Genomic DNA, 25,875 nt, shown 5'->3' with positions numbered 1-25,875 from the left:
GATGGCATTCAGCCTGATAAAACATCCAAAAAACTGATGCGCCGTCATGTCATGAAGGGCAAAAACTCTGGGAAAACGATCCATCGACCGTCCAGATTGCATCAGTCCCACACTTCAAGACATCTGGATCTTGATCGCAGGCCCTATGCTGTCCAAGGAATGGTTGCTCCAAGTACAGTCGACAAGAAGTTCGGGGATACGATTCTCACGGGCTCCCTTGCTGCGGTGGAAGTTAACCCATGTTCCCTCAGAATCATCAACCAATGTAAGGGATACATCCGCTCGAATTGATTCCATGAGAGTTGACAATCATTCACAGTCTTCCATTTAACCTCCGAACGACTATACCCAACGACCATTGGTTTTTCCTTATGTGAAGCCAAGCTGGTGTGGCTGCGGCTGCTCTTTACAGATGAGGCTGGTGAGTTGAGAGGAACCTCTACACCGGTATAGAACATACTATTTTGACCGAATCTCAGCATATCATTGCAACGTCAGTCTGATGCAGGCATGCAACGAACTATATCTAGGGAATGGTCGCAACACAATACAAGCATTATACCATTTATCCCAGACATTCGTCCAGATCCGGAGGCGACTCGAAAGCCGCGATGCTCTCTCTGACTCTACCATGGGCCTCATTATATCTCTTATCACCCAGGAACAAATTCGTGGCCAGGGCCACGCGGCCGAGGTGCACGCCAAGGGACTACAAAGGATGGTGGAGTTGCGGGGAGGTCTCAATCAACTCAGCGGGAATCTCACTCTCGTCTTGAGAGTCTGCAAGTAAGTAGTTTATTACGGAGTCGCGGATCTCTTGACTAATTTCTTGGTGAAGAGCGGACATATTGCTTTCTTTACAGTCTGGAAAGCCGACAATGTTCTTCCGAGACGGTATGGCTGAAATATGGAAGAAACTGGCCTCGGGTGGGCATCGTCTCAACCACGCTCGTGTCGTACCCTGCAGTGATTTAAATCCATATCTTCGTGACATACTTTCAGATATCCTGAAGATATGCTGCCTACTGAATAGCAGTCCACGTCAGCCTATCTTGGATCTCCTTGGTTTTGAAGAGATCTTCGTCTCCGTTTGCTATAGTCTTCTACGATTCACTCCAATAAAAGACTCAACAGGCCGAATCGACTCACAAGAAGCGTGCCAACTTGGTTTGCTCATGTTTGTCCTGACTTCGTTTTTCCAACTGGGCCGGAACCGGATTATAGAGTTCGAGGCCCTATCTCTGCGATTCCATGCTTTCCTCAATGACCCGTGCCAGATTGAGACTGACCTCAGTCTTTGGCTCTTGGCACTTGGTGGTATTTGGTCGTCGGGGGGCATGGAAAGTGAGGTTATTGCTTCGAAGATGCGAATATTCACTCAACAGAGAGGGATCGATAGTTGGAGCAAATTTCAGGAACGTCTTGTCAAATTTCCATGGATACATGCAGTACATGACCGGCCTGCACACCAACTATGGGCTAGAATACAAGATGGCCACTTGATTTCAGAATAATGATGGCAAAGATAGCAACACCTGACTTTCCAATACATCATACATAGCACGTGCAGTGAACTTATCACCATGCAAAGTTCTGTCCAACCAACTTTTCCGAAACCTCCCAGAGCTTCTCCGCCTCTGTAGTGGACACAGCAAGGGGATGAGCTCTATCACTGATTTGACAATTGTCCAGATAAGATCCCCAATTTTCACTGTCGGCTTTTCTTTTTCTGAGACACTGCGCTAATTTGGGGTCCAGCGCAGCAACCAAACTCGTGGATGCCCCTGCGCCAAGTGATCTCGGCTTGAAAACGCCTTTCCTCAGCTCCGCGAACGTCTTTTGGTCTTCCGCTGACATATTCCTGCCCAGCTCTGTTTCAATGACCCCAGGGTGTACGGCCAGAGCCAAAATCCCATACTTGTCAAATAACCGATTATTCGCGGCGATGCCAACGAGCACATTGGCAACCTTGCTGCGGTTATAGCCATCTAGAGGAATATAGGATGCTTCTTCGATGTCGGAGCATCCACACATCGCAAACCACCCGTAATCGGGCTGTTCCTCTACAGGGAGATCTTTGTTCCTCTTGTCGAAGTTGATGTCACTTCAGCGCATGCCGGAGACCTGGGGCGAGGCTGAGCTTACATTGACGATTCGCGTGACGCCCCTGGGGCTGCATTCGGCAGCTTTGATCAACTTGGGCATGATCAGGCAGGCGAGGAGCCAATGTCCGAGGTGATTTGTCGCAAAGTGCAGCTCGATGCCGTCTTCGCTCAGCGTGCGTTCTTGAATGCCCATTATCCCGGCACTATTGACAACGATATCGATCATGGGTACATCAGACCAACCCATGACCTCGGCAGCTGCGTTTCGGACAGATTGTTGACTGGAAAGGTCCACATGGAGTGCACGATAGTTTACGTCAGGAAATTCAGTTCGAAGTGCATCCATGGACTCCTGAATTTTGAGGGGGTCGCGACCGGTAATAATGAGAAGGGACGGCGATTGGGAGGCCTGGCAATCAGTCTCACGAGGCATTCCGCGCTTCAGGACGACTTACAAAGGCATGAGAAGTCGACCATCCGATACCACCACGATTGACACCAGTGACTAAGATCGTCTTGCCACAGATTTCACCGTCAAACGCCTCTGCGACCTCCAGGGCTTCGGTATTCTCGTTGAATTCGGGATGAGTCGTTGTAGCCATTTTGCGTTGCAGTGTCTAGGGAATGGAGAGACAAGATCCGAGTTTGGAGGATTAAATGCGAAAATCCCGCCTGCAACAAGGGAACTGACTTATTTGTTAAGGGCGAGGGAAATATATATGGTCTTTCTGAGACATGTCCACGCCGCGTGATGACGCATACTGCTTATACTGATTGTTGGAATGCCCGACCGAAGCCAATAAGAGACTTACTGCCTCTTTCGGTTAGCGATACCCAGATAGTACAGCGGCCAATGGGAGATTTAGTGCCTGATTAGGTTAGTGTGGTCTATACTTCGCTTTCAGTCATCGTGATGGACCACCAGTCCAAGTAAATGCTCCTGTAAGTGATATCCAAGCCAGGCTAATTAAACTCCTAATAGTCGACGGCTAATACGGCAGTGTTCTTAAAGTATCAGTTCTTTCGGAGAATTTCACTCCCCCCAAACACGACCGTCCCATCCGATTGATGCCGTACATCGGCAATAGAAGGTGGGGTGGCCTGATTTGCGACCTAATCTTGACGTTGCAACTGGTTTTATTGATTTTGGATTATACTAAATACTGGAAGAAGTCATACTGGTGAGTGCCTTATTCGGGTTATCTGATGTTATGCAAATACGCGTCCTTAATTGCTTGTTTTAATATATATTGGTTGAGTAGCCCGGAGCACAAAAGGACAAAAGTAAGATAATATGAGTGCTGTACTTATGATATTGTACTTATCTTTCCTGTTTGGATTTTATTTCCATATTAAAATATAAATTCTAGTAGTCTAGGTACAGAATATTCAGAAAACTGAAGACTTCATCTAAAACCACTAGAGCGTCGCGTCAAAGCGGCACGCCCACTGGGGCTAGGATGGGTGGTTACCGACATATACAGGCTATTATATGTTTCAATTTTTTGACGTTTATTTTGTTTTCATATCAAACGTCGAAATGAGGTTGAATGAACTATACGGCATTCAGCACTAATCTAGCTGTTCAGCCGTAGGCGTTAATGACATATGTTGGATATTAGGGCCGATCGCACCCTCTATAATTTATTGACACGTTTGCGAAGGGCCCAGAACAGTCGTCTGAGCATGCTTCCTCATTCCAGAGATAAACTGTGTTATGGGCTGCAGATCAGTGACCCGATCAGAAGCACTATCCCGTCTCAGAAAAACGCGAGCTGTGGCATTTTCAGCCAGGGCCAGGAGGTGCAGATCGCGCCTGGCTCCATGATCATGAGGGTTCTGCAGCAGATTGCAGAAGATAGTTATGCATGCGGACATTGGGTAAAAGAGGAGGGTCCTAGAGATGATTGTCAGAAAGCAGAAAGGGGGCCAAAACGGGGTTTTGAGGATTGGTGTACCAGAAACTTGAACCACTGACTTGGGATTCGGAGTCGTCTAGACAGAGGAGTAGGGAACGGCTTGCCTCGACAGAGAGCGTGAGGCTGGATTGGAGTCCATCTACCATTCCTCGCTCCTGTGGGGAAGTCGAGCGCCAGGCACTGCAACGACTGCTCGCGAGATGAATGAGGTTAACGCAACAATAATAATTCATATGTGTAAGCACCATATATGTGTTTTTCGGCTTGGTCTGTCTAGGTGCAAACGATAGCTGCGGACGAAGGCTTTCTGGTAGGGATACTCTCCAACACTCCAGCTCTTCGTCCACTTCGCGTATTGAGCGGAGGAGGTCGACATCCGACTTTTGGAAAGCTTTATAAGAGTAGAGGGCTGTAAATGTTCTTGATTTGATTATGCTGAGACGGAGGTCGGATGGGAAGACAGGGCCGTTAATCTTGCCATCCGTGGTTTCGAGAGAGTCATCTAGACATGATTGGACGTTCTCTCTGTACGCTGGAGGAATATCAATAATACAATCATCGTCCCGGAGACAATGCGGTTGTCCGGTGCGTAAGGCCAAATCTTTGTCGAGTGTGTAGCAAAACCAGAATAGCCTGCGGAGATGTTGTTTGAGAGTTGACGGTACGTTACTGTTGCAATCCACATCATCGGATAGTATGTGAGCCCCGGACGCCATTAACAGGCGCGAGGCAATAGACGTATATTGAATGGCTGTTTGTACTTCGCCTGCGAGAATACTAAGGAGCGCCTAGGATCAAACCAGGAAGCCGTTAGTCAGGTACAAGGCCAAGGCTAGCGACGGGGCTAGACAAAGGGCGGCGTACCAGGGAAATAGCAGTCTGCAACGCATCCAGGTTGAGGGGTGCCTGGATGATAGCCGGAAGAAGCTTACTCGCGTGTGTAATATAGGCATCACGCTGTATAGAAGGAAGTTGAGCACCGCTAGAGCTTGAATCGAGATGATTCAGGGCGGAAACTACAGCCATGAAGCTGAGTATGCACGCTCGAGCGCTATAACACCGGTTTTGTGGCGAATTTTCATGAGAATAGGCCGCTCGAACGGTTTGAGAAAAGAGTGGGGGGTCAATGACGGGAAAGATTCGGTGCATAGGAGAGCACATGTACACGTCGAGGAAGTCCTTCAACAGCGACCTTGTTGGCAACTCCGGTGCGGGCTCGCTCTCTCCCTGTATTGACGGACGTGGCTTTTCCCAGGGTACTGGTTGCGAGAATGGGAAAGGAACCAGGAGCCCAGTTCGAGACTGAATCCATTGAAGACCCTCGGGCAACAGATTTGGCACTCCCGCCTGAAGATTTCCAATCTCCCACCCGGCAAAGTGAATGATCCTTGGTGACAGTTCCAGTGGAGTAGATTTAGGGCCTTCTCCAGTTTCCCTGGCTTTGGAGTTGGTAAGTGAGCTGAACATGCAAGGTTCGGGGAAGACCGACCGTTAGCGATAGCATTTTCCTTGCGCTCGTCTATATGTCTTATGCGTTCCACTAAGCCCATCCTCTTTACTGTTTTACACTTCCGCCTCCGCGGGCCTGCCCTGACATATGTACAGTCTAACTGTTGGTGGAGACACCAATTACATGGACGTCCGCTGTCGCATTTGATCTAAGAGGCTTAGAATTGAGGTCCCGGGGAGTGAATGAGAGGCGTCTTACCTTCCGACGATAACACACATCGCAGGCCGTGAACTTGGGAGTAGAATGCGACATGCTGGAAGCAAAGTGGTGGACAGTACAGTGTTAGAGAGAGGTTGCCTGAGCCTCCCCTCAAGGTCGACACGTACGGTCATTGCCGTTCCGAACCTCCGCTTAGCTAATAGTTGTCCGTTGATCCACTTCTACTGGTTACAAGAATAGAGTCATGCTTTTTGCTCATTTGAAAACATTTGAGGCTATAATGAGATTTTCAACGCGAAAATTGTAGATAATTGTAGCCTACTGAAGCTTTGGAAGAAGACAGTAGGGCTTTTAAATGGCGAGAGAAAGAAGGGCGAGTTTGGCTGAACATATATTTTAATCTTGCCCAGGAATCTAGACAGACTTAGTAGGTAACTATGTTTCTCCAGGAGTAACCATCTACCAGAGGAAATGTAAAAAAGTGGAATAGCTACTAGGCGGAAGATTTGGGCCTTGATCATGACAACACTACTACCAGGGAAAGCACGAATACTAAGGAATTTTAGCACCTAAGCACTCTAACAGCTCAAATCCGATAATATGATTGCTGTCGATATAAGAATTGTTGATTAGGTCCATCTAAGTTTGAAAGTCGTGAAAGCACTGCGCAGACCAGCCCCCTACAGCGCTATCGCGATCAAAGAAAAAGCGTATCGCTCCAATTTGACGTATTGAATTTACGCCGAAGCAATTCAACTGAACATTTTCTATACCCTCTAACTCCGCCCTGTCTATCTATGCACTTGCAACGAGATCCGCTGCCTCCGTCACCGGATCCGATGGCCAAGTGAAGGCGAACATGTCCTTGGGTAGTTCTGCGTTGGGAACATACCGGCGGAGCTCATCCAGCATTTCCGCCCTTCGCTCGTCGTTGGTTCTCGACATCATCATGACTGTGACCGAATGCGAGTACCGAAGTCTGTTGTAGAACTCGAGACGATGCGACAACTTGTCTGGAGTCGTGTCCGCCGTCAAAACCCCAGCGAGAGCAGCCGCGTCTTCAAATGCTTGCGCGGCGCCTTGGCCCTGGTGAGGAAGCATGGGATGAGCTGCATCACCGATCAAAGCAAGCTTGCCCTTAACAAACGTAGGCGGGGGGTCCCGAGACGCCAGACTCCAAAGCTTGACATCCTCAGCCATCCTGCACATCTCCAGCAGGTCCTCGCCGAAACCACGAAACGTGTAGATCAACTGACTCACGCTACCAGCATTATGCCAAGAAGCATCCGTCCCAGCGTCTTCCTCTAGACCAGGCGGATAGATGCCGGCGCAGTTGAGCAACTGCCCTTGGCGACAGGGGTAGACAACGAGACGGCGGTCTTCTGTTGAGAAGACGTGGACGCCGTTAAGGCCGATCTTCTCAAGTAGCCTGGAGGTGAGTGGAGTACTTTGCATCTTTTCAATGGGCACCAAGAATCGGAAGCAGCTTTGGCCAGTTTGTACGATGCCCCTGTCTTCCCCCATAATCGCACGTACGGAACGGGACTGTTCATGTTGGTTAGGATCTCTCTCGGGTATCCATGGAGGATTACCTACGTGAACCCCATCGGCACCGACGATTAGATCGGCCACATATTTCGTTCCATCTTCGAGCACAACCTCTCCCTTCTCCGTATTCTTTTCATCCACTCGGTTAGCCGCCATTGCAGTCGATGGACAGATGTCTACTCACCACAGACAAGACCCGCGAGGACAGTCGTATGTCAATCTTGCGGCCGTCGACAATCTGCGCTGCAGTAGCACGCAGAGCACTGTGCAGGTCCACTCGATGGGTCAGGACCCATTCATCGGACACATTCAAAGCCTTGCGATGCTCTTCTGTGACCTAATAACGTTAGAGTATGACTTCTGCGGTTGGATTGGCTGGCAACCCTACAATCGGAGTTCGTAGGAGGTTCCCATTCCCATCCCAAACCTGTAGCTTCTCGCAGTGAACGGGATGCAGCCAGTCCAGGTTGCAACCCCAACCTTTCAAGATGCGAGTCGCATTCGGGGCCACATGAATGGCAGCACCGACCTCGTTAAGGAAAGCAGACTTTTCAATGACCTTTGATCTGTTCCATTAGATGATGACCGTACCAAATATAACAGAAATACTGACCGTGACATTGTGTCCTTGAATGTTTAATGCTATGGCAGCACCCAAACCACCAAGGCCTGCGCCAACAACTGTAACATTCAGGGGCATTTCAGTTTGCGTACTCGCCAACGGGCAGGGCAATGCAAGGTAAGAATCAATAGGAAGAGCTTTTCATCCCAAGCAGACACCGGGCGGCTTTATCACTTCCCAGAAGTGGATCTTCTAGTACGGGACTCATACGGTTATGTCGGACGCTATAAGTGCATATTGATCCCTTAATAAAATGGCGGACCCACTAACAAATGGCCTTATCTGGGAAACTTGCTAGAACAGCGTACTGCTGGAACATAACGACTCTCAGCGCAGAAAAGCTTCCGCCGACACTAGACGGTCCAGGTATGCGTTAGAGTAAACAAGTAAATAGCGAACACCAGTGCCCAGATGGCTAAAGGACAGAACTATCCGACATACTTGGTAGGCTCAATAGATTTGCAGCGTGTGCCAAAAATTGATTGCTTCCGCTTACCTCATCGGACCCTGTGGGGGCAGGCACAGCTTCCGTGGCGCAGATCATTCCTACATTTGATAGTTGTACAATCCAGATCTGCAAGACCCAAACGTGGTCTGGGCGAGGCCCGGAGTTAGGACAATTGTACAGACGGTTTGTGCGAAGTCCGAGGGTGACTCCTACGCATACCTATAAATTCACTCCAACAAACGTTAAACTGTCCTAGGTAGACCCGTCTCTTTTTTCTCACCACAGCTGGGAACCATGCCTCTCAAACCGTTCTTCGTTGCCATAATTGGCGCAGCGGTTTCTCTACAGCTGCTCATCTTTGCCAACATGAGCTACCTTTATGGCTCTGCTTATCATGATGGTTCGCGATACAGCTCAATGAATGTGCTCTATGTTGACTACGATCAAGCTGTGATCGGCGAGTCTGTCACTACAGCCTACAACGCGATGAAAGGCCCTTCAGTCCCTACTGTTATTCAACATTCTCCGCAACAGTATCCGACACCACGAGATATTCAACAAGCCATCTGCCGTGGTGACTATTGGGGAGCCATCTATTCTACGGCGAACGCATCCACACAACTATCAGCTGCGCTTTCTTCACCGCAAGCCGCACAAGAATACGACAGCTTCCATGCACTAAGATACACATGGAGCAGCGCTCGTTATCCTGCCTACGCGCAGGGCGTGTACTCAAGCTTGGTACAGATCACCGAAGCCGCAGCAGCGGTATACAAGCAGACAAACGGCACGGAAGTCCTTCCCTCGATCAACACCTCCGATCCCTCCATAGCGCAAACAATCCTCGACCCGATCTCCGTCGCCTCAACGGACCTCCACCCAATGCCTCAAGGTGTACGCTTCTACTACAACACCGTGTCCATGGTCATGCCTATCATCATCCAATTCTTCTTCATTATGGCGCTCACTGGTATCACCATGCAGAACAATCTCTTCAGCACCCTTTCACCCAAGCAAAACACCCTTCTCCGCTTTCTCATCTCCATAATATACACATTCATCGCATCACTCGTCATGACAGGCTACATCTGGGCTTTTCGCGAAGACTGGAACGTTACGGCCAATCAGTATGCCCTAACATGGATGGCAATCTGGCTCACCATGCACGTTCATTTCCTGATCATCGACTTTGTAACAGCGATAGTCCCTATGCCTTTCGTCCCTTACTTCATATTGACCTGGATTATTGTCAACGTGACAAGTACGATTGGGCCGTTCGAACAGTCTCCTGGTTTCTATCGGCTTGGGTACGTCTTTCCAGCACATGAGCTGTATGAGGTTTTGATGGATATCTGGACTCAGGGTTGTAACCCGCATTTGTATCGCGCGCTGCCGATTCTATTTGCAGAGTGGGTGCTTGGGATTGGTCTGTTTGTTGTCGGGATGGGGAAGAGGATGAGGGTTAGCTTTAGGGTGATCTTTGGGATCCGGGCCGTAGGGAGTCAGAGTCTTCGGAGTAGCACGGCTGAACGAAAGGTATAAGGCGTGTGGTATGTATGTATATCCTGGCGAGAAATAGCTTCGTCCCAGAGACTGTTGTTCTGTTTGATGTGTTTGTAAACGCATGGGTTCTCCTTACTGGGCGTCCAGAAATTACTACACAATTAATTATGTTTCTTTTGCATTCAGAACCTTTGTCTTCTCAAGATTCTTTCCCTCGCGTTCTATCTGCCTAGGTAGCGGTGCGAAAGGATAGTGATCAGGAACACAACCTACTGATTGTTTGCTTCTAGATTATGCTGGCTGGTCAGAAAAAAGCTCCCACGAAGCTACGAAATGTTTCAATTGCCAGGAGCCTACGAAAGGAGCTAGAACAGACATCCAGTGCATTCAAATGTACTTCACTCGCAATAATAAATAATCAAATGCTATTCGATAATTATAGACATCACAATGCTTCTTGCTCCTGCTGTTTGGACTGGGAGAAGTCATCCAAGGGCTTCAGGTTTGACTTGGCAGGACCCTGAACGCAAACACCATCGCAGCTAAACCGACTTCCGTGAACCGGACAATCCCAGCTCTTCTCTGCGGAGTTCCAACTGAGCACCGCCTTCATATGAGGGCAAATCGCACTGAAGCGGTGCACTTGCCCTTCGTCATCCTTGTACACGGCCGCCGGTGCTGCCGTATCAGCCTTGTTGAGAACACCACCACTGCCCACCGCGAGATCCTCGATATCTTTGATGTCCGTCTGCAAATACCGCTTGTATTGAGTATTGATCTGCAGGTCATGCTCAAGCATAGCTGCGGCCGACTTCACGATACTCGTGAGTCGTTTTGGGTTGTAGAGGCTTGCCCATTTGTTCTCGCGTCCTTCAATTTCGTCTGCAATCAATTTGCCGGCTAATATACCGTGTGTCAATCCGTTGCCGCTATCCCCGGTAACGACATAGCTATGGTTCATTCCTTGGTTCTTTCCGATAAACGCCATGTAGTCCACTGGCTCGAAGATCTGTCCGCTCCATTTGTAGTCAACGGAACCGGCTCTGGTGAACCGGTCGCGCACCCATGTTTCTAGCTCCTGGAAGCGACCTTCCACTTGATCTTGACCTACTTTGTGGTCGCACCCTCCAATCACCAGATAGTCGTCATTCTTGTCACAGTTGGTAAAGCGGATGTACTTGTACGGGTCGGCCTGGTCGTAAATAAGGCAGTCCTCGATATAGTCCTTGGGCACTCGAATGGCGATACAGTATGTTCGCATGTATTCCAATTCCGTAACAATGCTTAGCTTCTGAATTGGAATACAGGTGGCCTCTACCACATCACTTGCAGTAATTGTATGGCCATTAGTTGTGCGAACCTGAACATGGTCTTTCTCATCGATAGTCGCCATTCGCGTGTGCGTGAAACATTGGAAGTTCGGATGCTTCTTTAGCCACTCAAGCATACCAACCATATACTTAGTCGGATGGAAGGTCGCTTGACCGATGAACAAGGCTCCGTCCCGCTGATCAATCTCGCCGTCCCATCCGTGGACAGCAAGGCCCTCGCGGAAAGAAACGCTTACGCCGGCTTTCGTAGCAGCGTCGACTTCATCTCGAAGCATGCCCACTTCCCGGTCGTGCTTGGGATCCCCACGAGGGTACTGAGAGATCTCGATTGCAGGCAAATACCGAAACTCACAATTAAGTTTCAGTTTGTTGACAATGTCTGCCGCCCGATCAATAGCCCAGGTGTGACTATCGGCTGCGACGGTCGCTTTATCGGCTCCGTGTTTCTTCGCAATCGCACTGTAGCCATCGTCCAAGGCGTTGGAAAGATGGCCGCTAGTTCGTCCACTTTCACCAGACAGCACGTTGCGCGCCTCAATCATCGTCACTCTCTTGCCGCGGGTGATGAGCTCGTAGGCAGTCGAAATACCTGCTATGCCGGAACCGACGACGCATACGTCTGTTGAGACGTCCTGCGATAAAGGTTCGAAGCGAGGGTATTTAGAGAATGGCATGTCATGCACCCACACCGGGGCCGTCTCCCCGGAGGTGTTCATCCATTCGTTCGCGTGAGCGATAGTAGCCATTGGGCGGATGAGGGTTGTTCGGTAGCTGCGATGTGACTTCAGTATTGCAGCAACAGTCAAACGAGTCTGGAACTTTGGAAATCGACTACAGCTTTGCGCGAACATTTTTAGGAAATCCAAACAAAGAATCAGCTGTACGACATGCTTTACCACGCTTTTTATCCAGCGGTTTTCCTCCCATCATAGTGACGTGCACTCGTATTACACAACTTGGTTCAGCTGTAATTTAACCCCATTGGGGATTCAGTTTTCTGGCCCTGGGATCATTAAAGTATGTTTTCATTGAGCAATATTGCATGAGTCGATAGGTTGCTGCTGGGACAAAGTCAGGGAAACATTGGTTTATTGACGTCTTCGGAATAGGGCTGTAACGTGGGCGTCGCCAGCGCGGTACGACGTGCGACCAGCCAGGCTAGTGTCTTACATATCCATGGATGCCTTCCTATACGGAATAATACCTTGGGCAGGTAACATACCATGAATGAAAAAATATATGTTACCAAAGCGAAGCTTAGTTCCAGGCTCTGGCCTTCGGTCACGGTGACGTCAGAGCAGACTCTCCAATAGCCGTCAGTATAATTCTCCAAAATTATCTAGCTCTGACGTAGCATGTTGCAGTCTATCTAGTAGTGTAATAGAACGCTCATTCGGGTAACTGGGGTGATCTTGGACGGATGGTAGATCCTTGAGATAACGCGCTGATCATCATATTGTGGGGAGGAATGTTCTGTTGTTGATAGCAGCCAAGACTGATATCTTGAATTAGTTATTCATCAGACAGGAAGGAGCTATCATTTTGGATAAAGAAATCCGAGCAAATTGAATATCGAATGTAGTTAGAGGAATACTCAATAATGACGTATGCATACATCCGAAATTTCTTTGGCCGTGGCCTGATGATATTACACCATAAATAGGCCGATACTCCTCGTGCGGCCGGCATAAGGCACTCGCTAATATTCTACACGATTTCTTTTATATCCCTCAAGTGAATGTTTTCATAACGAAAGTCTTACATTCTAGCCGCCAACAATATGGATGATATCAAAGATAAGCACGGCGAGGCTATCCACCCGGGAGACCACGTTTTCACTAAGATTCGGGGTGGTAAACACGAGGGAGAGGTATCTCCACATTTTTCCAGATGTCCATAGACTGGAAGCTTACGATATATGTTAACTGAGTTTGATTCCCAAGGTGGAGAAAATTGTTACAAGCGAAGAAGAAGCAGAAGAAGAGGGCGTGAAGCATCCTCCTAAGGTAAATATTTTCCAATGTTGCCTGGATTCTGTGTAAAAGAGATAATACTGATACGTCTTAGGTGCTCTTCCATGACCAACGCGGGAAGAGGGTCGCACATAATCCGGGAACTCTGGAAAAGCTTGACGACTGAATATTCAAATAATATGCCTCATAGCGCCAATATGCCACAACAATCTCGTATTGAGGGATGAAGGAAAACGTATCTTCTAGCTCATAATTTGATCAGCTACGGTCCCAGCGTAGCATAATTTACTTTGTGAACGGTCATTTCAATCATAGTAATCCGATGTAGTGAATTAAACGTCTCTAAGAGCATGTGTCCTTTGTAGCAGAGACACAAATGGGTCATGATGACGAACGCAAGACAGCAAGAGAGGCTGGATAGCTAGGATTGCGCCTGTCTAGAGTTTTAAAAAGCTAACTACAGAAAGATCCTTGACAGTCCGTATTCAACGACTACAAAAGTAGCTAGTTGAAGGTATGCAAGGCTCCTCGTCCCCAAGTTACGGTACGAGTCAACTTAGGGATCATCCGGGACCAAGGCATTACTCGGAGTTACTCGAAGAAACTTCAATTACATTCACATCAAGAAGAATAACCAGCTAATTTCTCTTTTGAGAAAACCGCAACTCAATTGTATACACTCACAGCTGGGCATTTCCCTAGAAGCTTGTCTGTCTTGGCATGTGGACAGAACATTGGGTTTTTGCCCATCTTCTCAGCGCCGAGAGAACGATCCTCAACTTCGTCAAAGCTGAACCGCTTCTGGGGCAACAAATCATAGATACCTTTGGCATATTTGGCCGTAACCCTGTATGCCTGGACAAGATATTTGATTTGGATTTCGGGGTACTCCACCTTTGCCAGAAGGCTGGCGGTGTTTTTGTGGAGATGGTCCCGAGCTTCATCGTTCATAACATCGTTATATAGGTGCCGAGGCTGCTCATACTCTGTCGGACTGCCCTCGTGCCAGAAGTGAGACTTGCGGCTAACAGTATTATCTGCAAGCTGGTAGGGAGCCTCTGCCGCATCGGGGCGGAACTTGTCGACAAAGCTGTTTGGCGCGTACTGAGGATTCTTGCCGTGGTTTGCGTCAACTCTCATTTGCCCATCGAAGTTCAAGGATGAATATGACGAAGCCATGAAAGGACAGTTCACTGAAAGCAGTTAGTTATGATTCAATACGCTAGGCGAACAAGTCACTTACCCGGAACTTGGTGCCAGTTCACTCCAACCCGGTGGAGCTGGGCATCGCGGTAAAAGAAGGTCCGGAATTGAAGCAGAGGATCTGGGCTATCCTCAATACCGGGGACCATGCTTCCAGGAGAGAAGGCGGCTTGTTCAACATCCCTATGAAAGTCTTCTGGGTTGCGGTTCAAGACCAGCTTCCCGAATTCTTGCAACTAAGTGGGGTCAGCATAATTATTGGGGGACATAGTATTACGCATAGGACTTACGGGAAACTGAGATTTTGGCCAGACTTTTGTTACATCAAATGGGTCGAATCCCAGGGTGTCTGGATCAGCGTCCTCCGGGTTCATTATCTGGACGTACGCTGTCCATGATACCTTTTCTCCCTTCTCGATGGCTTGCCACAAATCTCGCTTCGAGTAGTCGGGATCCTCACCGCTAAGACGGGTTGCCTCGTCCGCAGTAAACTGCTTCTGACCTCCATCGGCGAGGAAATGATATTTGATGTACACAAATTTTCCCTCTGAATTGACCCTGTTGATCCAGTTAGCCGGAAGAATATACTTTGGTAGGGTAACCGGGGAATCACCATTTGAAAGTATGGCATCCGTATCCATGATTCGCTCGCCAGCCCTGAGGAGTGCCATGGTCACTGAAAAACATCATGCCGGCATGATTACTAGACAAGGTCAGCTATCGTCAAATTGTTAGGGGGGGTTACTGACCCTTCAGGTGTGTTTGCAAGCAAATCGAAAAGCGAATTGTGATCAAGCAGAAAGTTTTGTGGGTTTCTGTGCTGAGACCGGATCACGTCTGGGCCCTGGATAGGGTCACGACAGAAGAAAACAGGCTTCCTTTCATCAGTACTACACGAGCCAGATAGAAGCAATGAAAGTATTGCTTACGAAGTTCAAGCCGACAATATCGTAATTGCCCTCGCCTGTATAGAACTTGATTGCAAAGCCGCGCGGGTTGCGGGCTAAGTCCGGGAACTCCCGCCCTAGGGTCACGGTCGAGAATCTCACAAACACGGGGGTTTTAATGCCGGTAGACTTGAGGAAGTCGGCCTTGACGTTGTAAGCAAAAGTTTCTAGAACCCCAAACCAGACCAGGCTCACTAACCTTCGTCAAGGTAGAGACATCCTTGGTCGTTTCGAAATATCCAAATGCGCCACTGCCGCCTTCGAACAATGAGCTTAGAGCATATTAGAGGTATCCGAAGACTTACATGGATGGACCATTCTTTCCAGATTCTTGGACCTGTTGAAGTGCTGTTGCTTCTGGAAAAGATGAATATCTGACACCACCGGTACTCCGCCCGCAGTTTTGCTATGAGCGGGGTCTGGGAAAGGGATTCCCTCGTTGCTCGTAAAGTAGGGACCGTCATCACTTCTCTTTCCGTACTCCTTCACCCCAGTCAATTTGGCGGCCGTCTATGCAGGGCCGTCATTTGCTCTTTGGAACAGGGAGGTGAGCTGTTTGGCGCGAGGGTCTATACCCACAGACCCAATTGCTCCCTCTAGAACCTGCAACGGATGGGCAGACATGATTGCAATATATTGATCCCTTGTTCTGACAATATAATATTTGGTCTCATCGGATAAATGCGTGCCGTAGTTCTTCAACGGCGTGCTCTTATAGAATATTGCAAACGTGGAGTCTCTGCCAAAGGGACATCATAAGGGATGACGTTTGACGAGTTACATCACAATGTAATGGTTGAGGGATATAGATCCCATGGAACTTGATCTGGAGCACGGGCGTCATATTTATCTCACGCTGTATGTTCAGGATCTGCGATCTGATAAATGACAATGAGGCATTTAGCAACCTTCAATCGCTCTATCGATGAGACAACCACGCCCTCATGCATCGATTCGCCAAGTCATCCTTGTTTTGAACCCGACTTCCAATACAAATACACTAGTAACCCAAGGAACGATTAATGGTGGCCGATGTCATGATGGCATTTGTTAATTCGGCCACAAATTATTGGACAAGGTCAGTCTACCTTAGATACTGTGTGTGGAGTCCTCCACATCTGGAGCGATCCATTTGTTGGCCTCAAACCAATCGGGTCCGGGGGATTTGCACGGGAGATGATAAATTCCCCATGACTATCCCCTAATTTATCCTGCACGCAGGGCAGAAAAGGAAAGAGAATGTGATGCGGTAGTGAGGTCATCGAGTATGACATCTTCTGGAACCGGCCGATCGTGTTAGTTAGCGGGCCGCACAGAAATAATATCCCAGCAATTTACTGGACGTCAAGCGTTCTATTCTGTGGCACTCATAATCCTGATCGTTACTACTAATTATGCTCGGCATCATCCAATTGTTACGTCGTCTCTCTGTCCATCTATTTCGATGGGTCTTAACGGTAGTCAAAACCGAACCCCGTAAAGAGTGTGAGAGATCAGATAGAAAAGGTTTTAGAACGTTAGCTGCGATAATATTCCAGGAAAAATACGGTACGCGCAGGATTATAATCAGGAAAGCTCGCACAGGGGTGAAAGTCGGCCATAAGTATATACAAGTGCGTAAATATGTGAGCCGCCGCGGGTAAGTCGTCTGTAACTGTTCGCAGTCTGGGGCTTCGCATGACGAACACGGTCCCTACACAGAATATTGTTGCAATCGGCGACTTCTTCTGCACATTACACACCAGGTTGGGCATCGGCATTCGAGTAAGGAGGCTGCACGGGATCAGAGAAACGGTGCAATATTTAACCCGACACGGTGCAAGTTTGTACAATCCAAAGCATGGCTCTTAAACATAACATGCACGCCATCTTATCATGGAAATATTTCAATCGGCGATAGGTCCGGTTATTCACGTCTGCGGAATAGATTTGTAGCGAGTTTCCTGGCAGCACGCAAGAGGCGAGGCCAATCTACATCGATTTCCCCACCATTCCATCATGTGGCAACATGATAGATCTTGTCATTCGCCCAAACTCGCAAATTTCAGGGGCCTTCCGTATTTTTGATATTGAGCCTCTGCTGGTGTTTTGTCTGTTAGCCTGATGCTGTGGCCCGGGTTGATGCCTCGTCTTCTGCCGCTCGGGACCAACTGACTGCGGGCCGGCCTCGCACTCGCTGCTGATCGAGTTCTGATCGTCGATGCTTTTGAAATGGAGTATTTGGCCTTTCCTCTTTACCATTTTGGGGGATGGGGGGTGTCGATGGGGGCTGTACCATTTCACATTGCTGTACCTACTGGAGAAAGCACGGTGTGTTCGCAGCGGCGCTTCACACTGTAGAGCAGCCATGAATCACCGTCCCTCTTAGACAAGGATAGGTGTAAACCTCTCTAACAGTAAAGATTCAAAGGGATGGACGACGCCTAAAACTGAAGCTTTCTAACTCCAAAATAGCGGTCATTCTGGTTGACAGTATCTAACATCTCTATTGGGTGCAAGGCTAACTCTCCCATCCATTCGATCACCCGGTTCAGCACCTCGAAACCATCTGTTGGCTGATTGAGCTTCTCCAACTGATCTTCTTCTCGAAGAGATTCCCATTGTACACGTCATCCTCCTCCAACAGCATCTTCTTCGCAAGTTCAGCCTGGACCTCTGGATGTGCCTGGAACGACAAAACAGTATTCTCTTGATCAACAAAGATCTCATGACTCTCCGCCAGGTGCACAAAGCCTACTCCAGGTCGTGCCACCTCTCGTACATGAAACTCCGGTAACCTCTGGGGAGTATCATCGGTACAAAAAACAGCCAAAGGGCAGCCATCAAGAAACGCACGTAGGTCGTAACACCTGCTCGAGTAGAGAAGAATTTCTTGCCAGCATCTGTCAACTTCACGTCCTCAATGCCAGCCTATAATGAATCGCGGGTTAGCTCCCAGGCTATTCTCTGTCACATAAGCAAGGTGGATTGTGGTAAGTACAATAGGTCCCGTAGGCACCGGCCGAATTTCCCCGCCAAAGGCCCTCAATATAGCTTGGTGGCCCCAGCAGATACCCAGGATCTTGGTTTTGGGTGATTTACGCGCTGTTTTCTGGAGAAATTTCAACACGCGTAGAACCCAGGACTCTGAGGACGAGGCATCGGCTTTGCCTCCGCTCAAGACGATCAAGTCATATTCTCGAGGGTTGGGAAAGTGGCATTCGAGCACGGGATCGTACATATCTACCTGGGAGCTGGGAGCAATAATACCAAAGGCATCCCGATAGGATCCGCGCACATCATTCCAAAACTCATTGCCAGGGGGTGTGTTGATCAGAACAGCGATGCGTAAGGGCGCTGGGTTGGCCATTATGCTTCGCGTGCTGAACGATCCTGCTGCTTGTGAATGGGCGATAACAAGTTGTTATTGGACTTTCTGTCTCGTCTGCAACAGCAAGAATGGTTGGATTTTTATTTCCTATATAGTAATTTACTGGGGGTGATTCATTTAGTAGTTCTACGCCGAGACCGGAAAAATTTTGTTCCTGTTTAGACAAAGAAAGAAACAAAAAGCAAAGAAAGGGCCTGATGGAGCATCGCACCCGTACACCAGTTATGGTAAGATCTCCATTGCAAGAGACGTGCATCATGCATTTTGATGGAAAATAAGATCATATCCATCTGGGTCTAAACCCAATCGGGTGAGCGAGAGCGATCGACTGAAATCCGGGGCATGGCTTCGGCTCAATCCCGATTGAAATACTCCATGTTGAATTCTTGCCCAAATCATACACGTAAACAGTACATTTCGAATTAATATCGGACTGATAATTCGAGGAATTTTAGACCGTAGACACCTCATGGCGAATCGAAGTGCTAACTATATATTCATCAGCCGCCCCCCCCCTCTCATTGCCTCGCCCTCAAATGTCGAGCACTCCATAGACTTCTTCAACATCCATTGAAAATGTTCTTCTCCAGCGCACACACAGAATCCGACGAGGACGTTCTCCTTCAATTCATCAAGGAGAATCCCCTTGGTATGCTCATCACGGCTATTGACTCCTCCACCCACGACTTTCTCCAATGCACCCACGTTCCATTCGTTCTTGACCTCCCCAACGCCGAAGAGAATCAACCCAACCCCCAACTACGCGCCCACATCGCAAAGCAAAACCCCCAAGCCAAAGCCCTACTTGAGCTTGCCGACAGCGCGCCACCGAATATCCTCCCTCTCGAACGTGACGTCCTGGTGGTATTCAACGGCCGCCATGACCACTACGTGACGCCTAAATTTTACACCGAGACGAAGCCCAACACCGCCAAAGTCGTACCCACCTGGAACTACTCCGCCGTGCAGACCTACGGAAAGCTCTCGCTCTTCTACGATTCCAGGACCCCGGAGGCGGGTGCCTTCCTGGCGAAGCAAATGCATGATCTGTCGGAACAATGCGAACGACGGATCATGGGGTTCACCGGAGGGGATCGACCGCAGCCGTGGAAGGTTGGAGATGCTCCCGAACGGTATATTGAGTTGATGCAGCGGAATGTTGTAGGCATTCGGATTGAAGTCACGAAGATCGAAGGCAAGTTCAAGATGAGTCAGGAGATGGGGCGCGGTGACCGGAACGGTGTGGCCAGGGGGTTTGCAAACATGGGAGGGGAAACGGGGCAGGCGATCTCGGCTTTAGTCCAGGAGCGAGGCGAGTTGATTGATAAGAAGAAGGCGCTCCAGGCTGCTTCTAAATAGTAATGCATCCTATATAAAATTTTCAACAATCAATGTGATCTGTTCTGACAGCCTCCTTGTCTTATCCTTGGATCCTTGGCTGCCCGAGAGACAATACAAGCCTGCGCCGTCTAGACCAAAAAAGACAAACATCATATGTTCTCGCGGTAGCTGCAAAAGTTGTTGCACTCAAAGAACCAAATGTGACGAGCAGAAGCCGATATGCGGAACCTGCGCGAGTTGGCGAAGGAGTGCGAATATGTTCAACCGACCAGTTGATGATTCAGAATCCCCAGGTTGACCAGCCGATCTATACAGGATGTCCCCTCGGTAGAAGTCATAACATTATCTGATGACTGCAAATGACGGAGCTTGATATCTTCTACACCACATATTACGAAGGTTGTTGATTACTGTCAACACTCAACCATTACCCTGGTTGTGCTCATTCTACTTGCGCATTCTGACAAGGCCATGGGCAACATCCAAGGCTTCTATTGTCATTTTTAAGGGCTGGTGAGTCTCAAGTGGCACGAGCGCGTCAGAGGCGTAGCCATAAATTCGCTCCTTGCGTCATGGACGCAACTTCGATGTGCTGTATGGTGGGCTCTCGCCTATTTTAGTTCGCTTGTATGATGGAGCGCCCAGGATCACTGTCTACAATATTTAGTCGATTACAAGACTTTTCTTTCATGGAAAATATCGTAATCTCGACTGTCTCTTTCGAAAGTGTATCGGTCTAGGTTTTTAGATTTTGATTATGCTGTTAGGGGTGGAATCACGATATTTTACCATGCAGGCCAGAGAATATACCTCTTCTTCCGATTGACCCGGAATAGTATAACCAAGTTCTCACAAGCTTAGATACAAGACATGAATCCAAGTCAGGATAGTATCAAGACTAAATTCATCTGCTATCACATAAATCAGCAAAATAGGGACTATACGACTCTGATCATGTGCAAAGCTTTATAATCCGAAACATCGGTCTGAAACATGTATTTCATATTATCATTCAAACATTCAAAAATCGCTCAACCTCCCAAAAACATTGCGCCAGGCTATCTAAATCCCGTCCCGCAAGCGTGTATATTCCGGGTATCAATAAAGGTCGGCAAGTCTAAAAACAAAAACTTCCATAAACTCCTTGCAGCTGACGAGGGGATTTCGAACGATTTCACTCGTCTATTTTCTTCAAAACATCATTCAAATCCGGTCGCTTAATCGGCTTGATGAGGAACGTGTCAATGCCCGAGCCATATGCTTCTTTCTGTGCATCTGGGCTGTCTAGTCCCGTCAGGGCTGCGATAATCGTGTAGGGAATCCTCTCGCGATCGGACTCGCTGAGCTTAGATCGGTGCTCCTTTTCGGCTCGCCGGATTTGCCGGGCAGCCTCAAATCCGTCCATGACTGGCATGGAGATGTCTAAGGGATGAGGTCAATGGGACTGAAGGACTGGAGGGACTGAGGATGCTTACCTATTACCACGACACGGAATCGACCAGGATGAGCCTTGTAGGTTTCCACCGCTTCCACACCATTCGTACCGGTCATATAGTCCCGACCATCCTTCTTGGTGTAAGCGCACAGTAATTGAAGATTGAGATCATTATCGTCAACCAAAAGAACGGATTTTGGCGCAGGCTGAGAAGGCCCTTCGGAAGCTCCCTCTGTGGACGGCGATGGTGGACCCGACCCATGGGGCAAGTTGGCCTCCCAAGCCCCTTCCGTTGATGGCTGCCGACGATTTACACCGTCGGGGCTCCCCATCGTGTCGGCGGTCGGGCGTTTGCTAACCTTCATGCGCTCGTCCGGAGGGTCACTAGGTCCGACGTCCACGGGTAAATGAGACGACTCGGGAAGTTCCACCCAACGTGTAGGCTCGTCAGAGGCACGTCGTCCGTCTGCCTCGTCCCGTCGACGTTTGATGCACAGTTCCAAGGCACGAGCCAACTTCCGCGGCCCGCAGGGCTGACTGACAAACTCGAAGATGGGAGAAACGCCCCGGTTCTTGGCGGCGACAAACATGCTGTGCGCCTCCTCAGGGGATTGACAGATGACAACGACGATGGGGGTCTCGTCACCCTCGCTACTCAGTTGAGGCGCCAAGCTGAACAAATTCCGGCCTTCAAGATCCTCGCTATCGAGTTCAGTCTGTACAGCTAGGTAGAAATTGAAGGCACGTTTTTCGCCCTTTGATGGTGATACTGAGATCACTTCTAGGCCAAACCACTCCTCACAGACCCGCGCCAGAGAAGCATAGAGGGTCGTGTCTCGGTTGGATTCCAAGGAGGAACCAAAGCCCAACAGGCCAATGGACTTTCCCTCGGTGGACTTTCGCAAGGAGACAAACACAGCATCCGAGGCACTGTCAGATGTAGCCGAAGCATAGTGGGTGAGCGGTGTCCGAATCGTAAGCTCAGTGCCAACTCCCTTCGTCGAATTGATCTCGATTGAGCCATCGAGCGCCCCTACCGCTTGACGCACAATACTCAATCCCAAGCCGCTGCCGGAGGCCAATGGGTTTTCCTGCGTGAACGGCGTGAAGAGGTCACGCTGCAGATACTCGGGGCCGATACCCTTACCAGTGTCCTTGACAGTCAGGGTGACGTTATAGTCTTCGCCAGTTCCATCCGACGACTCCGAATGCTTTCTGCGCTTGGCGCTACGCTCGCATTTCAGCTGAAGGTAGATAAACCCCGATGGTGTATATTTCAGGGCGTTTCCGAAGACATTCATCAGGATACGACGCCAGGCTCCGGCGTGCGTGTAGAATCCCCATTCTACATCTGGCTGAATGTCAAAGATGATAGTGACCTGGTTTCTCTCGCCGGTCGCACGGGAAGAGGAATCAGCCAAGGCTGGAGGTGGTGCTTGTGGGTGATGGTAGAAGCTGTATCCTGCAAAGACGCACTCGGTAACTTCCTCGAGCACCTGATCCAGCTTCACGTGCGTATACGAGGGCGCCTTTTGGCTCCGGCTGCTTTTTACGCCGGATTCTTCTTGGGACTCGCCCGAAGGCAACTGACCCTGCTTTGCCTGGTGTCGAGGAGAATGTCTTTTCTGATACTTATCAATAAAGGTGAGATCAAGTAGGTTGTTGATCGTATCGAGCAGAGTCCGACCACAAGACTCGATCGTATGTACCATGCCATGCTGTAGAGCATTCATCGCCGTGTCGCTTAGAATGTCTGCTGTGCCCAAAATACCATGCAGCGGATTGCGCAGCTCGTGAGTGATACTGCTGACCAGGTTCGTCTTCGCCTTTTCGGACATCTCCACATCCAGACGCTTGACCTCCGCCATAATACTGTTTGAAAAGGCAGAGAGGTAGGCCAGCTCGTTTTCGATGGTAAAGACGCGCTCTGGGTTATTCGTCCACACCAACACTCCGGCGAAGCATCTCCGCTTGTCTGTATCCCACATCGGCATTATGATGATGTTCCTAGCATCTGGGAATATTTGGATAAGGTTTCCTGCATCCTGGCGGAAATTCGACTTGCGGTGCTTTTTGCTGCCTGACCGTCGCCTTTCATTCTCATTCTGTACGTTCGGTTCCAGTATGTCGGATCCAGGCACACTGTGGGAAGTGTCGTCACTGTCATCGGAGACCGATCTATTGGCGTTATAATTGAATATCTTGCCCCGAGGATAGCGGCGGAGCAGAGAGGTGAGGAGTGCTTCCTTAACGACGACTTGGTTCCCAGCCATTGTGTCATCGTTGATACTAGATGCGCGGGACGTAGAGAATCCCAGAGAGACACAAACCGGCATGCTTCTAGCCCGTTCCCCTTCGCTGCCAGAGGATCGGCGAGTTGACGAACCTGAGTCGCTGCTCTCGTCGCTGCTCTCGGGCGAATCGTTGTTGCCAGAACCCGTCACTTTGCGGCTTGTCTTGTTTCCAACCAAGCTGCCGAATTGTTCGCTGTTGGCATCAAGAAACACAACACCTTCGGCGCCGATGGATTCTCGGATGAGATTAGCAGCGCGAGAGAAGACACGCTGAATGCCGGTCGACAGCACGTCCTGCGGGCTTTCTTCGCCGGCAAAGACGCTCCGGATGGACTGGCCTGCATTTCGAGTCTCTGTCATTTCGGCTTCTTGTTTAGTGCCTTTGCCTGCCTCTTCCAGATCCTGCTGGTGGATATTCAGCTGTCCCTCGGTCGTTTCGCCGGACTGCTCCGAGGCCGCATATTGTGCGTTGGCCTCTCGCCAAGAATGGCGCAGAGTGGCTCGTCCTTCAACAAAACTGCCCAATCCAGTGATCATCCGTTCAGCTTGTTGGCTTGTATAGCGGGAGTGTTGGTTGGCTAGATGCTCCATCACAGTAGCCGACACGTCCTTCAAGAATTGCAGTGAATATGTGTCGAGACCATCTGGCCGCGGCTCAGAATCCCACACGCTGTAGGCGCCAATGGTAAGGCCGCGCGGGCTAACGATTGGCACGGCGGCATAGAAACGCACGTCGGAAAGCAAGCTCAAGAGCCGAGTGCACTGAAATCGCTCTTCTTTCGTCACGTCAGACACCACGACAGCGCTACCATCAACAACCGCCGGATCGTCGGCATAATTCGGGGAGGGGAGTGTGGATACCAGCGTGCATAGCCCCCTCTCTCTCGGAAAGATGCACGTTCCCACTCGCAGAAGATCCTGCTCGTCGCGGACATGGCCACCCACGAGACTCAGGGTGGGCGTGGCCTCGGTCAGGACATACTGGTAGGTGCGATCGAACAGCGAAACCAACGCCCGTCTCGCCCTAAGGCGGATCGCGCCTAGCTGGGCAAAGGAGGTTAACGCCGTGTCTCGCGAGGGCTGCGCGACGAAGGACTTCCGACTTTCATGGTCAAAGGGAGCAAAATGGGAGGCCGTATGATCGTGGGGAAGGAATCTTCAGTGAACAGGATGTCAGTCGGGTGGTCACCAAATGAAAGAGCCTTACCAGCCTCAACCATCCAGACGTACTTGTAGAATTCTCGCTCTTGAGCCAGACGATAATTCGACTGGCCATTACTTTCGGTGAGGGCCGCCATTGTAGTGGACAAAGATGAAGCATTGCGAGACGCAGTGCAAGAAGGGCCGGGGATCACTCGTACAAAAGATGCAGATAACCGATATCTACTACTCGGTAGACTTAGTTCGATCGGGTAAAGTAGGTAGGGCTCATTGGCCGGTTCCAAACATTTGGCGATCGGAAGCTTTACCGCCACTGATGTCGCCGTGGGTGGGCCATGATATCATCGTGAATCATTGGCGTGGCCTTTCTTTTGGTCCGCTGCATATTTGGGCCTGGCCCGGTGAGAGCACGCCAGGGGCACTGCCGAAAGTGACGGAGAGATGTGGCAGGTAGAGTTTCGATGACATCCAGCAGAAGCGTCCGATGCTTTGCAGAAGTCAAAAGAAATCCAAACTGTGGGCGACCGTCGATTCTCTGCTGCTGCTTCCGTTCTGCTATCTTCTGCCTTGTACACAGTAAGTGGTTTCAGCGGAGAACTAACTAGGTAGACACTCCTACACGGCGTCTTTCGCTGCGAGAACATAATCTGCATTGATGGAAGGATTCCCCTGAGCATTGACGCCATTGCGACCATGAAAGCCGAACCAATGTGACGCCGGTGGATGCATTTTCCATGGTCACATTTCAATCCGCAGCCGGCATGACGTCACCTCCGAAACCCAGTAGGATAAGGCATGACAAACGCATCATGATACTTCCATCTTACTACGGAGTTCTTCTTACTTCTGTCTCCCTTTGCCTCCACAAACATGAAAATTGGCAGGAGATTGCAAACCTCTCTTGGCGTATCTCGCTAATTCCGATTGAATGCCGACTCTCCCGTCAGCGTCTTGCAGTGGACATTCTCAAAGCCACGACGTAATTTATATGGATTAGGAAAGAGAT

The 25,875-nt window shown here is 49.5% G+C and overlaps 11 protein-coding genes across 12 annotated transcripts; 4 read left to right on the top strand and 7 right to left on the bottom strand.

The window, feature by feature from the left end:
* Window positions 1-631: 631 nt before the first annotated feature.
* On the top strand, window positions 632-790 carry LDX57_000164 (uncharacterized protein; the record flags this gene model as incomplete). Its single annotated transcript, XM_046081812.1, has 1 exon — window positions 632-790. One exon carries the CDS (start codon window positions 632-634, stop codon window positions 788-790), a length of 159 nt encoding a protein of 52 aa, XP_045937768.1.
* A 233-nt stretch (window positions 791-1,023) lies between these two features.
* On the bottom strand, window positions 1,024-2,034 carry LDX57_000163 (uncharacterized protein; the record flags this gene model as incomplete). The annotated part of the gene is made up of 2 exons (XM_046081811.1): window positions 1,024-1,461; window positions 1,607-2,034. The coding sequence occupies 2 exons, from the start codon at window positions 2,032-2,034 to the stop codon at window positions 1,236-1,238; spliced, it is 654 nt and encodes a 217-aa protein (XP_045937767.1). The 3' UTR covers window positions 1,024-1,235.
* Window positions 2,035-2,106: 72 nt separating this feature from the next.
* Window positions 2,107-2,538, bottom strand: LDX57_000162 (uncharacterized protein; the record flags this gene model as incomplete). Its single annotated transcript, XM_046081810.1, has 1 exon — window positions 2,107-2,538. One exon carries the CDS (start codon window positions 2,536-2,538, stop codon window positions 2,107-2,109), a length of 432 nt encoding a protein of 143 aa, XP_045937766.1.
* A 3,950-nt stretch (window positions 2,539-6,488) lies between these two features.
* Window positions 6,489-7,862, bottom strand: LDX57_000161 (uncharacterized protein; the record flags this gene model as incomplete). Its single annotated transcript, XM_046081809.1, has 5 exons — window positions 6,489-7,238; window positions 7,290-7,370; window positions 7,426-7,578; window positions 7,630-7,807; window positions 7,855-7,862. The coding sequence occupies 5 exons, from the start codon at window positions 7,860-7,862 to the stop codon at window positions 6,489-6,491; spliced, it is 1,170 nt and encodes a 389-aa protein (XP_045937765.1).
* A 743-nt stretch (window positions 7,863-8,605) lies between these two features.
* LDX57_000160 (SNG1 family protein) lies at window positions 8,606-9,853 on the top strand (the record flags this gene model as incomplete). Its single annotated transcript, XM_046081808.1, has 1 exon — window positions 8,606-9,853. The coding sequence occupies one exon, from the start codon at window positions 8,606-8,608 to the stop codon at window positions 9,851-9,853; it is 1,248 nt and encodes a 415-aa protein (XP_045937764.1).
* A 339-nt stretch (window positions 9,854-10,192) lies between these two features.
* On the bottom strand, window positions 10,193-12,101 carry LDX57_000159 (FAD-dependent oxidoreductase). The gene has a single exon (XM_046081807.1). The coding sequence runs from the start codon at window positions 11,994-11,996 to the stop codon at window positions 10,260-10,262; it is 1,737 nt and encodes a 578-aa protein (XP_045937763.1). The 5' UTR covers window positions 11,997-12,101; the 3' UTR covers window positions 10,193-10,259.
* A 724-nt stretch (window positions 12,102-12,825) lies between these two features.
* Window positions 12,826-13,442, top strand: LDX57_000158 (DUF2945 domain-containing protein). Its single transcript, XM_046081806.1, has 3 exons — window positions 12,826-13,015; window positions 13,089-13,151; window positions 13,213-13,442. The coding sequence occupies exons 1-3, from the start codon at window positions 12,926-12,928 to the stop codon at window positions 13,282-13,284; spliced, it is 225 nt and encodes a 74-aa protein (XP_045937762.1). The 5' UTR covers window positions 12,826-12,925; the 3' UTR covers window positions 13,285-13,442.
* Window positions 13,443-13,706: 264 nt separating this feature from the next.
* LDX57_000157 (catalase) lies at window positions 13,707-15,918 on the bottom strand. The gene is made up of 8 exons (XM_046081805.1): window positions 15,574-15,918; window positions 15,468-15,526; window positions 15,251-15,412; window positions 15,071-15,195; window positions 14,935-15,024; window positions 14,612-14,879; window positions 14,362-14,557; window positions 13,707-14,311 (listed from the first exon to the last, which is right to left on the bottom strand). The coding sequence occupies exons 1-8, from the start codon at window positions 15,584-15,586 to the stop codon at window positions 13,785-13,787; spliced, it is 1,440 nt and encodes a 479-aa protein (XP_045937761.1). The 5' UTR covers window positions 15,587-15,918; the 3' UTR covers window positions 13,707-13,784.
* Window positions 15,919-17,798: 1,880 nt separating this feature from the next.
* Window positions 17,799-18,617, bottom strand: LDX57_000156 (type 1 glutamine amidotransferase; the record flags this gene model as incomplete). The annotated part of the gene is made up of 3 exons (XM_046081804.1): window positions 17,799-18,047; window positions 18,104-18,178; window positions 18,249-18,617. 3 exons carry the CDS (start codon window positions 18,615-18,617, stop codon window positions 17,799-17,801), a joined length of 693 nt encoding a protein of 230 aa, XP_045937760.1.
* A 597-nt stretch (window positions 18,618-19,214) lies between these two features.
* LDX57_000155 (FMN-binding negative transcriptional regulator) lies at window positions 19,215-19,997 on the top strand (the record flags this gene model as incomplete). The annotated part of the gene is made up of 1 exon (XM_046081803.1): window positions 19,215-19,997. One exon carries the CDS (start codon window positions 19,215-19,217, stop codon window positions 19,995-19,997), a length of 783 nt encoding a protein of 260 aa, XP_045937759.1.
* An 889-nt stretch (window positions 19,998-20,886) lies between these two features.
* On the bottom strand, window positions 20,887-25,063 carry LDX57_000154. 2 transcript variants are annotated; one of them, XM_046081801.1, is made up of 3 exons: window positions 24,939-25,063; window positions 21,455-24,864; window positions 20,887-21,401 (listed from the first exon to the last, which is right to left on the bottom strand). In XM_046081801.1, the coding sequence occupies exons 1-3, from the start codon at window positions 25,004-25,006 to the stop codon at window positions 21,154-21,156; spliced, it is 3,726 nt and encodes a 1,241-aa protein (XP_045937757.1). In that variant the 5' UTR covers window positions 25,007-25,063; the 3' UTR covers window positions 20,887-21,153. The 2 variants fall into 2 exon arrangements, with proteins under 2 accessions (XP_045937757.1, XP_045937758.1); XM_046081802.1 differs by having other exon boundaries at window positions 20,887-24,864.
* Between the last annotated feature and the right edge of the window lie 812 nt (window positions 25,064-25,875).

This window comes from Aspergillus melleus, assembly GCF_016097325.1.
Source record: "Aspergillus melleus strain CBS 546.65 chromosome Unknown contig1, whole genome shotgun sequence".
Taxonomy (NCBI): Eukaryota; Fungi; Ascomycota; class Eurotiomycetes; order Eurotiales; family Aspergillaceae; genus Aspergillus; species Aspergillus melleus.
Note: the sequence above shows the minus strand (reverse complement) of the source record. Positions and strands in the feature narration are given on the sequence as shown.